The 14,389-nt window shown below is 38.7% G+C and overlaps 1 protein-coding gene across 1 annotated transcript in view; it reads right to left on the bottom strand.

The window, feature by feature from the left end:
- Positions 1-14,389, bottom strand: part of SUSD5 (sushi domain containing 5) — a 42,216-nt gene that overhangs the window by 5,637 nt on the left and 22,190 nt on the right. The window contains exon 4 of the mRNA XM_053947352.1: positions 6,097-6,285. Within this exon, the coding sequence (XP_053803327.1) occupies positions 6,097-6,285 (189 nt within the window). The remainder of the gene's footprint in view (positions 1-6,096; positions 6,286-14,389) is intronic.

Below are 14,389 nucleotides of genomic sequence, written 5' to 3'. Positions count from 1 at the left end.
CATCCAGACTCCTTCTAGAAGCTGATATCCTGGCATGCCTGCTTCACTAAAGTTCAGTGTGTCTGAGGACAGCCTATAGGGTGTCTGTGGCATGTACATGAACTGGAACATCATAATGTGAGAAGTCACTGTTTACCAACTGTTATGGTCGTTGTTTTATTTTTTGATTGAATCATCACAACAGTCTGCCTTCACCCCTGTGCCTCTTGTAACCTCTGTTTTTGCCACTCATTCACTTTCCACACTAAGGTAATACAGCTGAGGTTCAAACAGTAATTTTTATGTTGTGGTGAGCTGGCACACACATCCCCAAAAAATATCACATCCACATGCTTATGTTGTTTCCTCCAGACCGAATTTTCAGTTAGCAGTATGAATGGGCAGCTAGTATTCATCTAATTGACTAGTAGCTTATGTGTGAGTGGATTGGTGAACGCTTAACAACTATAGTAACATGATTTTTAGAGATTTTGAAGATTTTTTCCTTCAGTGTTTCTCCTGCCATGTGGTTTGAGCCCTCTAGGAGAAGGTCCTATGGAGGCACATCAGGAAAAATCATGTGCTTCTAAGAAAGTACAAGTCCTCAGTCTATCAGAACATCTTAAAGGTTTGTTGAGCCATCAATCGAATCTCCATCAAACATGCTGCCTTTGGGTATGATCCTGCCTGTAGAGAAATGAATTGGTGTTTTCTTAATGCAGAGCTGGGGGAAGAAAAAGCCCATTGTAGTCTAAAGAGATCCTGAGATTGGAGCTCATTATGCAATGCTCGTCACCACATAAAGGAGTCTTGTTCCCTCTCACAATCAGATTGTGGCCCACGTTGTAAAGCTGCTCTAACATATTTTCATATTCAATCTCCTGTATTTGTAGAGTTTATAGCAGAGACTATCAACATAACTAATGTTAGCTTATGGGATGCCAAAATGAAAGCAACTATTGAGCTCTCTGACCATCAAAGGAAACACAGACGCCCTTACTCTGGAGCTTTGATTTATATGATCCTGGATTGACTTACACAGTAATAATACTCTATTCTTTCTTTCTGGGCCTCAAATCTTCAAATGGGACTTGGACTCAGTGTTTAGTGACTCTGTATTACCATGACAATCTTTAAAGTCCACCATGAGCTTGATTTTCTGGGAATAGATTGCACAACTTCTGCACTTCTTTTTGCTCACCTCCTCAGCACTTTCCTGAACTTTCCAGTTCCTTGAATTTTAGTGTTGGTACTGAAGAGCAGCAACCAAACTAGATTCAGTTCCACCTCTTATCCAAGAAGTTATAACCATTATTTATACATATTTTTAAAACTGCTAGCAATTAATTTTAAGGTGATTGCATCTTTCTTTCTACCTAGGCAGGTCTGGTTTTAAGAGCCAGCCCTGAAATGAATTTATCCAAAATCAAAATCTTTCTATATTTGGTCATTGTTACATCTTGACCATACCATCTTCTGGCAGACTCAAGGATCAGTGAGTTTTAATTCACTGTCTGAGGGATTACTGAGTCTGAAATGAACACTTTACTGCAAGAGATGCTGAAATGACATATTACCAAAGATGTGAAGCTCAGTTAAAAGGTATAATCCTTTTAATTATTAATTAATCCTTCTTGGGAAGCATCCAGTCCTATAGAGCTTTCATCTCCTTCAGTTTTTGATCCTAATGTGAAAACAGCAACCAAACATAGAGACAGGCAAAACCAAAGAGCCTGGTCCTCCACACTCTAGGACCAGTTTAATTTTTCTTCTGGATAGCATATTAGAATCCAAGCTCTATTTTGAGTGTTGCTATTTTGGGCAACCATAAAACACACTTCATATTTTATGGGTGTATTTTTGGAGTACAGGAAATTGAAACCTGATTCTATATAGACCATCATTATAAATATTTGTACTGTATAAAAACATCTTTAGTCTAAGAATCTCAAAGTAGCTACAGCAAACAAGACAGCATCTGTCTTTAAGGATGGGAAGAAAAAGAGCATGTAGGCTGATTTGCCTAAGATAAGTCATATTTGTGAACTACAGCATCTCAAAGAATTATCCATTTAGTTTGGATCAGGCACACAAATTTCTCTCATCAACCACAGTATACTAGACAGAAATTGTGCCTTTTGTCTTTTGTAATAGCTATAAGAAAGAGGATAATTTTTATTCCAGCAGAAAGCCTGCTAATATAAATAAATAACCCATCAAATTTTTTCAACTTATTCCATTTGGCAGAATCCATTCATTCCAGATCAATACTTTACATTAATCTAATACAACCCCTCAGTAACAGGCCTGAAAAGGGAACCAAAGTTTGTCATAACAATTGTTTTGACAGGCCACAGACATATTTGTTGTTGATTATATTTGTTGCTGCTTATATTTGTATGTCACAACTCTTCCTTTGCACTCACAGAATGAACATTAAAAAAGCATTCCTCAATAAGATCAAAAGCCATTTTGTTTGATTCCCCACATTAAAAATAAAAACCAAAAAAGAAATGGTGCTAGCTGATCGTACTTACAGACCACATGAATGTGAACCAATATAATTCTTGAAAATTCTGGAAGTAATGTTTGAAGTAATGAGAATTATTGAGCCAGGCAACAAGACTGATAGCTGCAAATTAAGTGGCCAAAGTCAGCCAAATCCTCCTTACACTGACATCAGAAGGATGGTCCTCAGCCTGGAAAACCTGGACTACCTCGGAACACTAGTTGTGAATCCAAGTGTTGTCATTGGAGAGATTCTTTAGATGTGTAGAAGATGTGGACTCTCCTGTCACAAGCATATAGCTGGAAAAACCCAAATAATCCAGGGAAAAGGATAGATACATGACATTCTTCTGAGCCCATTTTAGGGCAGAGATGGAACATGATTTCCCAGCCATCTCATCTGCCCTCTCTTTGAGGAAGCTAACCCTAGAGAATGCAGCCTAATGCAATCCAGCCCTGACCCCCGCCACTGAAGTGTTGGTATTAATGCTTCTGATATTGAGCTCATGGTTTATTTTGAGAAAACAAAACAAAACAAAACAAAACAAAACAAAACAAACAAATGTCATTTAGCAATTGTCAGTTTAGTCTCTGTGCTTGCAGGACAGCCACAGCATGGAACATGTGCATCTGCTTTCAGACCTTACTACAGTATTCTTCAGGATATATTTTGTGAAGCAAATATATTCCCTCCACAGAAATTAAAAAAAAAAAAAAAAAAAAAAAAGGCAAAATCCATGTATTTCCCTATTCTCTCCTTAAGGTTGCTTCATTGGGCTGAATATCCTTGTGTTTTCAGCTAGAACACAGTGCCTTTTCATGACAAGGAATTATAGGAAACAGAGTCACGTTTTTTCTTAAAAAGCATATTAATTAAAAATTACTATCTATTACCTGGTATGCACAATGTACATTACAGCCATTTGTAATGTACTGCTTTCCTAATTTCCATCATACTTTACTGTATCCAGAACCCACTTGAAATTCCATCATACTTTACTGCATCTGAAATCCAGTTAATATAAGTCCAAAATTATTTTGTTCAGCTATGCCCATAGCCAGCTTTTGCCATGTATTTTGCATTATGTGCCTACTTGATTATATACATATTTTTAAAATTTTAATTTGCAAATCTGTGACCATATGCTGTACATTTATATCCTAGGTGCATTTATATCTCAGGTGCCAGAATGGACTGTATCTCTTCTGACTGGATCAAAACAGAGAGGAAAGATGATCACTAAGAGACTTCAAAGAACATTTAACTGCTATATTTAGACACTGCTATGATGGTAGTTCTGTGACTCCATATTTCCTCTGCGTGAGCAACTGGGAATGTAAAGCCAGACTGAAGCTTTTCCACAAACAAGAAAAGCATGTAATTATTGCTGTTTAGTCTGATATTCTGCCTGGACAGCTGGGTATTATAATGGGGCAGTTACCAAGTAGAACAATGTTACTCAAGGTGTAACATCCACAAATCCCAGCAAGCTTTATTGGAAATTGGATAAATGTCATCACTCTTCCACAGATGAGGTGGAGTAAGCAGCAAAGAGCAGTACAGTGACTTGTCCCTAGTCTCAGAGACACTGCAAGATGTAGGAACAGGCCTTATACCTCTCAGTGCTCTGACCAGAGCTTTTTCCCATGGTCCCCTTTTGTTGCAGCAAGAGCATCGGGACCATTTTACATTTCCCAGTTGCTCACCCAGCGCAGATGCAGAGCAAGGGCACTGTATCATCTTACCAGGCTCTAAACATAGCACTTAAATGTCCACAGAAGTGGCTGCATGAACATCTTTCCACTGATGTCAGCCAGTTAGGACAGACGTGGTCCAGTCTGCCAGCAGGAATGTAAATTCTCCATTAAGTCCCATCATTAACCTTCATAATAGGGAAGGGGTTCTCTTGCCTAAAGCACTTAAAAATCAGTCTGTGTGCTGACTTCTGGACTACTTAATAATTGATCTCCTCTCTCCTATGACCCCAAAATATCAATCAACTCTAAATCAGGTTCTTTTTGATTAAATTCTCTTTTTTTGGTTGTTCTTTTTCACTGGATTCTTACATTTTAAAAAATAATGAAACCTAGTATCACACATTTTAATCATTCTGTAAAGTCTTCTTTCTTAAAAAATTATGATCAGAAGGATTAAATACATAATTATTACTTGAACAATTATTGTATTTTCTGTCCCATGTCCTTAAAGCATTTAAAAAACATTAATCAGAGGAAGCCCCCCAGCATGAAGTCTACATTTAAATAATTTAAAAAATCATAATCCACAATATCACATCTGCTCCCAAGTTTCATTGTTGATGTTTGTGATTTTACAGCCATGCTTTTCTATTTTTTTTTTTTTTTATATTTTCCTCTCCCCTGTGGCTGTGTGAAAGGCTTGGGCAAAACAGCCAAAATAGACTATTCTTCCAGAGAAAACAGTGAAACACAGACAACTTAAATGGCCTGATTCTTTCCCTTTCTTATTTTGGTGTAATACAGCCTTATGTCTGTGTGTGATGAAGATAGCATTTCCACTAACCTCTGCAAAGGAAAAAGAATTATCAATTTGGTGCAGATTATAGGAGATTCAGACCCACTGAGTTAGTTGAAGGTGTCTCTGATTATTGTAGGGGGATTGGATCAGATGACATTAAAGGTTCTTTCCAACCAAACTATTCTATGATCAGATGTAAATACTTATTTTTTTTCCATTTTCCCTCCACGTTCTTCCTTTGTGTCCTGCATTGTTTTGCATAATTATCTGAACTGCTGTTTGTAAAACAGTTTTAGAAGCTGAAACAGTTCAGAAAAACACTGGTGCTTTCATTCTTTGTTTTTCTGTGTATCTATACCAATTGGATGGGTCTGAGAATCTGGTTCCCTGGTGCACAGACATGACCTATTTCTACTAAGAACAAGTTTGACCTTTTCTAATGATTATCCACTACCTGATAGTATATTCATGAGTAAAAGTAACTCCTTGCAAGCCTCCGGACATTAAGGAATATATAGGTTCTGAAATGGATATACTAACTCCAGCCCATAGAGATAGCTCAGCTATCCAACAACTGTCCATTTCCTTTGCTTAAAATTTATCTGTTTTGCCAGAACCCTTACTTTAAAGATGTGATAGCCTTCTCAAAAAAAAAAAAAAACTAAAATTTTCTGATGACCATTCTTAAATACTGGAAAAAATGGTGGGATTATGCACTGAGCAAGGTAACATGAGAAAGCAGAATTCAGATTACATCCATGTCTGAACTCATGGTACTGTTTAGCCTATGTTTAAACAAGGGGAAAGTTAAAAAACTGCTGTAGAATTTAACTAACACATAAAGGTGGTTTTTATTGAAGGTTTAAATTAAGGAAATGTCATTTTACAATTTGTTTGGAGGTTTTGTGGTTTGGGGTTTTTTTTTTGAAAAATCTTTTCTTGAGTCAAGTCATTTGGTAAGAAAATCCACTTTCAGTGAAGTAAATATCTGGGCAAATACTCTCGTATTTGCAGACAAAAGTCCTGGAGGCATGGTGCAAGATGCAAAAAGTGTTTGCCTATTTATTGGGGCAAATTTAAAAAAAATCATGCACTTTTTTGGCTGAGCTCACCTTTGACACAGGCCTGGACCTGGCCGTACCACTCCCCGCAGCTGTCGCAGAGCAGCGTGAACGCCGTCTCCTTGTTGCCCATGACGTAGCCCTGGGCACAGACGTACAGAAGCTCATCCCCCATTTCAAAGCCAGTGTGGCCGTGCAGGATGGTGTGGGGGAAGGACGGCGGGTCCCCACAGGGCTTGTCTGAAAGGAGAAAAGAGATGACCTTGTAAAGACTTCACAATAGTCTTTTAATACAGTTCTAAGAGCAGTGCTAAGAGTTTTCCTGAAGATAAACTTATACATGTCCACAGAAATTGCACATCTCATCTGTTTCATGCCCTTATGTCCTTTCACAACTATTTCCAGCTGTAATTGGGAATATATAAATTGGGCTATAACTGTGATGCTGCAACTGTGATGCTATTGACGTCTGACAGTCATGCATCTAGAAGGGCTTTGTTTCAAACACAGGCAGGATGCCAGATCACAGCTGTCTTCTCTGCCTGATTCTACAAAAGCTAACAAGAGCTTGGGCAGGTTGGGACTAGAATGCAACAACTTGGACACAGTCATTTTTCTTAACCTCAGAAATGTTTGTGGAATTGTTTAAGACAGGCGCTTTGATCTCTTCTACACTGTAGGAAGCCAGCAGAGGCTGAGCCATGGTCCAGTCCACACTCACAGAAAGAAGAGGTCCAGGTGAACACCAGACCATTTTCAGACTATATGTAATCTTCTAATCTTTCTTAAATCAGGGGTCTTCCCAGATATTCAAATCTCCCTTTTCAGGGTAGAGACACCCTAAAATAAATAGTGACTTGGGCTCATGAGTTTAAGAATGCCCAGGGGTAACATAGCTCTGCTGTCTATGAGAATCTGAAGACCTAAATTTATACTAGGGTATAAAACCCAAAAAGATGTTTGATAATATTTTTGCTGACAGCATTAGAAGCCAGGAAGAAAAATTACTATGAGCGAGATCAAAACTGGTTTTTGTTGCTTTAAAGAAGTGTGGAGAGGAGGGAGGCTGACAGCTGACAGCTGCCACCACCAGTATAAACTGAATTTTATCTCTCTTTTTCAGGTTTGAATGATCTTGGCCATTGTTAACAAGGCAAATCAAGATTTTCTAGAGAACTTTCGAGTGTTGTGGATTTTCTTTCCTCAAAGACCTTCCTCTCTGACAAGAGCTGTTCATAAGGGATTTGCTGTGTCCCTTTTTCATCCATGTTTTTTACAGTCCTTTTTGGAATAGGTGCCTCTTGGTTACAGAAAAACAAAACAAACAAAACAAATATAATGCAAGAACATGAATTTTACCAAGAAACCCAAGGGCAAAGACTGCAGTGTTGGTACAAATTGTCGCTTCTATATTCTTTCTCAAATCTGGGAATATTTTCCAGTGGCTCAAGAACCCTTATTGACTGTTTTAGAAAAAAGCAGCTGTTTCTTTTGCCAAAGTAACTGAAGATTCAAACCTTCTTTTCTCCAGATACAGACCAACCAAAATGAAAAGGCTCATGAATTCTGGTAATTATATTGGATAAAGGAAATACGGGGCTAGATCTATGTTCTAGTATTGATCTCTCCTGTTGAAATAGTTTGCTTTGGTACAAAAACTTGATTGCTTAGCTGGTAAAGCAAAGATGATGTTCCTTGAAAAGACTTTTGTTTGAAAGCTGAAAAGACTCCAAGACCATGTTTCTAGACATGCAGAAGGAGAAACATCTTCAAAGAGCACCCTTGCTATTTTGCTAGAGTCTACTTTTAGGACATCATCACCACAAGATCTTGCAAGCAATGGTTTCATTGACACCAATTAATGTCCAAGGTTTTCAATGAGCTATAGGCTTGACAGAAAAGCTTTTTCAATCTCCCCTCTGCAAAAACTCAGGCTTTCCTGCTTTTGCCAAGGATGTTCTGCAAAACACTTGTGAGTCTCAGGCTGCAGTTCTACCCATCATCTACCCACTTTTGATTCAGGCATAAATAAATACATGCTTATTTAGAAATATTATGTATTTATTTTGCCAGTCATTTACCCTGTAGTGAAATGAAAATCCTATGATAAACACTCTGTGAAAGTTCATTTGGATCAGGCTTTTGGAAATTTTCTGATAGACCTGACTAGCCACTTCTCAGCTGGGTATGCTGAAAAATATCTACCACTAATATAAAGGACATGCTACTGGAGTCAAACTTTGAAGCCTGATCTCTGTACTGTACACACACACAGACACACAGACATACATACATATATATATATATATATATATATATATATATATATACTGTCTAACACCTTCAGAAGTTAGTGGGAATTATGCACACACACACTGACAGTAAAAACAAGCTTTTGAGGCTACACAAAGCTCAGTTTATATAGAATCTTATGGAAGTTTTACATTTGAGGAAGTGAGGAGCAGTTAGCAGTTAATGCCTTTCCTGTGAACTGGCTGGATGAATAGAGATTGATGTGGATGAAAGGTATAAAAAATTATTTTATTGCCTCATAGGAAGGCTACAGAGCCTTGCATTTCATGTACTTTATTCATGTAACTACTTCCATCCATACAAATGGGAGCTGTGTATCTGTTCTGAGGGAAGTTTTGATCCCAAGGCTGTATGGAACAATTATACATCAGAGAGTGTTCTTATCTACAAAGCCTTGCTTCTTAATCCTGTTGCTAGAGGAAGCAGAAAAGCAACACATTAGTTAACTATGGCAAACACATTCAAAAAGCACATTAAAACCTTCCAGGGGAGAAGAAAGCTGAAGGGATCTTTAAAGTAAAATCTGACAACAGACTTGGTAACAGAATTATGAGCTCCTGAAAGAGAGATCTGGCTTATGCATGAACAGAAAGAAAAGCAGAGATTTTTAAGATGTTCATGGACTGACACTGTATGGGGAACTTTTGACTCTCTCACATGAGACTTTGTAAGGTCATGCCTTTGCTGCAGAACATACTGAGCGACAGCATGGACAAGCGCAAGTGAAAGCTGATACACTGCAAAGACAAACTCAAGTTCCTAGATCCATTTTGCTGCTGTCCTCTCCTGCATAAAATGTACAAGAATTTCCCAGGTTACAGCATCTTATGGCTCCTTGTCCTGCTGCAGTCTCAGTTGCTATGACAATTCCTGCTCAGCCTTTTGCCAAACCTGTTCTTTCTGGCACACGTACAGAAGTGACACTGGCACAGCAACTCATCAAACTGAGCCACTTCTGGGGCAGGCTTCATGTTTTTGTGTGCAGCCTTTGTACCAGGAGCTGGAAGAGCATGGGCTTATTTGGAACAACAGTCTGTGCTCAGTGCTGGCATTCAGGACATTTTCTTGCTGGAAGAGAGGAGGCCGACCTGGGCCACGAAGCGTGACAGAGGGTGTGTCGGCAGCAGCTTGTCATGTAGAGGAACAGTAGTGCTCTTTGTTAAGGCGACCACAGAGGTTGCCTGCAGGGATGCTGTTGGGTAGATGAGGGCTGGGCTCCTCCATCCATCTGGAGCACTGATTTTTCCCTCCTCTATCCTCCCATAAACCTGCATATTTTCTTGCTACTGGCTAAAAAATTAGCCCAATTCTTGGTTCCCAGTAAAAAAGCTGGATCTGCTTGATACTCGAGGCCATCCAGCAGAGCATCAAGCAGGTCCCATGCTCTGACTGTTTATGTCCAATATCATATCTTAAACCTGAACACTTGGAATTGGTTTCTGGACATCATGACCCTTCCAGAATTTTCTACATGTTGACACTGAGGTCAAACACGTAACAGGCCTCCATATGTTAATAACTGACCTCCAGTAATAGCTGGAGCTTCAGGGTAGGATAGGATTGAGCTTCAGAGCAAGACAGCACAGCACAGATATAAGGAAATTAGTTAAAGTTCACAGGAGATCCTCATGTCAGCAGTAATTTGGCACAGATTGTGTCCTGGAGTGAAAGTCACCACTACAGTCAAGAAAGATCTCAATATACACGTGCAGAAATCAGAACAGAGTCAACATCTGGTAAATGGATAGGAATAAGTGTCACAGCAAAGATATGGGTGTTGAGCACAGATGTGTTAAGGCTAGTGACAGCTCTGGTTACAGACTTCTTAGAGACTCAGTAACTATTTTTTACATGGGACTAAAGAGATCTCCTGTTAATTGAGTTAGCACATTCAGTCATGATTGGCTTTTAGGAAAAATATCTCCTTAGAATAGTAACTTTAACCCCAGAACACATGTGGAAAGGATTTTGTGACAGGTGATTTCTGGCAAACAGTTGGCACATGTCATTTTAAGAACACAGTAATTCTCCTCCCCAGTCCAGATTACACCAGAAGCATCTCCTTTATTTGAACTATAAGCATCCCACTAGTCTGTAAAGATTTTTTTTTGAGATGTCTTGATAAAATACTGTCTACAGAAAGGATAGCTTAAGATCAATGCAAAAAAAGATCAACATGAAGAAGATGCAGACTTCAGCTTCCACATCACCTGGCAGAACCAGGAATTTTCTGAAATCTGATTATCCACAATTGCTGCTTTAACTGTGCTCCACACTCTGAAAGCTGACATGAGACATCCACTTTGACATAAAACATCTCCCGTTATTACAACTGTCCAATTCAGCTGAGGTTTTCCAGAGGGGCCACTGGAATTTTTAGGATGTCATCTTGTCATTAAGAAATTGGAAAATGCAAATCTTAACAGTCAGGCCTGCGAATGAGATGAGTGAGGATGTTTATTTTGCTTCTTGATTGCAGAGACCCTAAACTATGGGATTTTTCTGTTTGGATGAAAGTACTGAGTAGGAAGAATCAAAACTCAATTATAGCCAATGTTAGTATTGCTTGTACTCTACCAATGCTAGGATGAAAACAGAAGAAAACACCTCTTACATCAGACAGGGCTCGTGGGACTTTATTAGTTTAAGTGACATCACCAGAGAAGTGGGAATTAACTGTCAGCTATATGCAAAGCCATGAAAAATAAAGCTGGAGCACTAAAAAATATATATATATCTACAGCAAAGCATGACAAATACAAAAAAAATAGTTCAAATACTACATAAAGCAAAATGCAGTTTGATTGCTCTTGTAAAGTACACTGAATAAATTTGCTGTAAAGAATACACTAATTTCTTTTTTTCTTACTGCTGAAAAAGGCTAACTGGAATATGTACATAAGCCATCAAGCTTTGATGGATATCTGGAGCCAGCAGTCATGTTTAAAAAAGTTTGATTTGCATTTATGATGTACTCTAGTACAAGCTGCTGCCTGTTTAGTTTTCCTCTGGTGGCAGCAAATCAAAGCCTTATGGAACAGATCTTATTTGTTGCCTGTAAATAACAGTGGGTCACTGAAAGAAAAAAACAGTAATACCTGGGGGTTATTAACAAAAAGATCTTTCCTTTGCTGCAATAAAAAAAATAAGAAAGAAAACCAAGATGATTATATATATATATGGAATCGAATGGTATGTATTATTACAAAAAAATAAGGCAGGAAAAATTCCAGCTTTCTGGTTTTCTTGTGTTACCTACTTTATACTTTAAAGTATTTTCTTATGAACTCTTATAAACACACTCTGTGTGCCAGATCTAACTTATGTGTGATACTGCATTTTCAGAATTGGCAGAATCTAATATATTTTTAGATATTTTTTGACACTCAGGGCCTAAAAGGGAAACTTTCTGGTCTCAGCAGATTCTGAGCTGGTACAGAGTTGTCTTGCTGACTCTAATGGCTGCATAAAACATGTGTTTTATAAGAAGCTGAGAAGACACTTTTCTCTGTTCTGTGAAAACTGCAGCTATACTCAGAGCATTCATAAAACATTACAGCTACATCTTTCCTTGTCAAACAGAACCCTTAGAATCAATTCCCCATAAAAGATAACAGTCTCAACAATTTCTGTGATTCTTCTGTGTGTACAGATCAAAATCCATTTCAGAAACAAACCAAAAAAACTGTCTCTCTCTTCAGGACTTTATTTGCAAAAGCATGATGCTGTAAGCACACCCAGAGCTCTTGCTAGCATCTGACTACTGCCCTAGTGTAAGGGCATGTTGAGATGTGTGCTTACGGAATTTGACTCCACTCATTTTCATAGTAAAGGTTAATTGAGTAAAGATTAGTTATAAATCAAGGGATAAGAAGTCACTTTGGTTTGTACTAAAACTTTCATGGTGTTTCATGTTGCATTCTGCACAGTCCTAAGAATTGAAGGTAGAGTTGCAAAGAGTTATTAATGTCAGCTTAATTTCTGAAGTAGAGGTTGATGTGACTGTTCCCTCTGTCTGTTTTCAACCTACTAGTCTGTCTGAGCCTTTGGCTCTTCTCAGCCAAGTCTGACAAAGAAGGAAATCTGCTATCTGCTCATTATTAGTTGGATGGATATAAAAGAAATGTAAGGGCTTGAAGAAATTAATATAGCTCTCAGAGTAAGAAACCTGGGATTTATCACTTTCAGCAGGGCAAAACAACTTGCCTTTTGCACTTAACTATTATGTATGACTATATTATAATTGCAAATGTATAGATTAAAAACTATGTCCACTTTTCTAAGACTAAAAGAATATTCACAATGTTTCAAGTAAGATACAACTTATTAATCCAAACTTAGATGTGTAGTTATTAGACACATGTACATAGGATCAGAGATATGCTGTGTGTGAGGTTGTGGTGCACGGTTTACTCTTGCTGCTTTTTACTGAATATTTGCCAAAACTGGAAGTGACATCCCTGAGGATGTTCTTTCATCAGTCAACAGCTCTGTGCTGGCTGGTGTGTTACTGTTGTAATGTTAAGGGTGTTTCCTTTCTGGACTTTGCTCTTTTCATACCAGCTACAAACCAGGATCTGCCACACAACTCCACTTAGGTCTTTCTGTTCAGACATCGGCTCTGCATTCCATTTTTTTTATATATTTAAGCAAGAGAGAACCTTAGAGTCATCCAGAAATGTTTCTGTGTGTAAGGGCTACTTGAGTGCATCCTGTCTGTCATCAGAAAATTCCCTGCCTTCTACAAAACAAATTCTTCATAACTTGTATATTCTTTGCAAACGATCTGAATTTCCCCCAGAGTTTAAAGCATGCAGTTTCTGAGTCCCATGTAGTACTCCTTTCCAGCATAGCCTTGTCTGGTTACGTTCTTGTCTGCCCCTTTACTGTGAGCAGTAACCAAACCCCAAAGGTAAACACAGCTCCCTTTCCGAGATGCTGCATCTCGGATGGAGCAGGTGGGGACACACAGGGGAGCACAAGGGCACAATGGAACAATAGTGGCCAGAGCAATGATTTCAGCATCTCACAGCTGTCCCAACCCACTGAAAGGTTTTTCTCGGGGTGGCGGGGGATGATGACAAAAGAGATTTGAAGGAAGACAATGAGAGAGTTCTGCAAATGTTTACAGGGAGCTTGTCCTATATGTGAGGAGCAGCATGGAGAAAGCACAAAGGTGCTTGTGTGAGCACATTAGTAACTGGGTGACAGAGTTGGCATCGCTCACAGCAGCACGGAGCCTGGAGTTGATATCACAAGGGTTACTTGAGAGGATGGAAAAACTCTGCTAAAATCATTCCTTCTAAAAAGAACAATGTGGTATACATCAAATATGCATCACCTCTGCCACATTTCGCTTCAACCATATTTTCATCCCCACTCCTGCCACTGACAGTTTATCAGAATGCTCCCCCATGCTGTGAACTTATCGTTTCTCAGTAAATGCCATCAGCTTATCCCTGCTTTTCTTGGAAATCAGATGCAAAAACTCACTGCGGACATCAACAATCTGTTTCAGGGGTTCCCAAATTTCTTTACGTAATCCTGCCTATCAGTAACAATTTACTTTTTGCCTCCAGAATTTATCTTTGTTTGTGGGTTCTGGGACTTAAATATTGAAAAATTAAAGCATCAACATACATTGGAAATAATTTGGTTTTCAGAATCATCTGGGATATATCAGCGTCCCTAGCAGCCTGGTCTACACTTGTTAAAAAAACACCCAAACCAAACCAAATCAAAACTAAAATGGAGGCAATTAAGTTATTTGCATACTAATATTGTATACCGATAGATATACAACAGGGTGGTGTGTTGCAGCTGCAAACCAGCTTCCTGAGTTACATTCAGCTACAGTGCTGAGTAAGGGACGTGCTTCAGCCATCTCCTTTAGATTGGTGCCACATATATTCCTTTCCATAAAGTATGTTCTGTGAGCACCAAAATGGGTTCTGCCAGATCAGTTGTGCTGTTTGAACTCACTAAACTGCAGCAAAGACAAAAGATAACACAATTTATTTGCTGCAACCAA

The sequence above is a fragment of the Vidua chalybeata genome, chromosome 1 (genome assembly GCF_026979565.1).
Source record: "Vidua chalybeata isolate OUT-0048 chromosome 1, bVidCha1 merged haplotype, whole genome shotgun sequence".
Taxonomy (NCBI): domain Eukaryota; kingdom Metazoa; phylum Chordata; class Aves; order Passeriformes; family Viduidae; genus Vidua; species Vidua chalybeata.
This window is presented reverse-complemented; position numbering and strand designations above follow the sequence as displayed.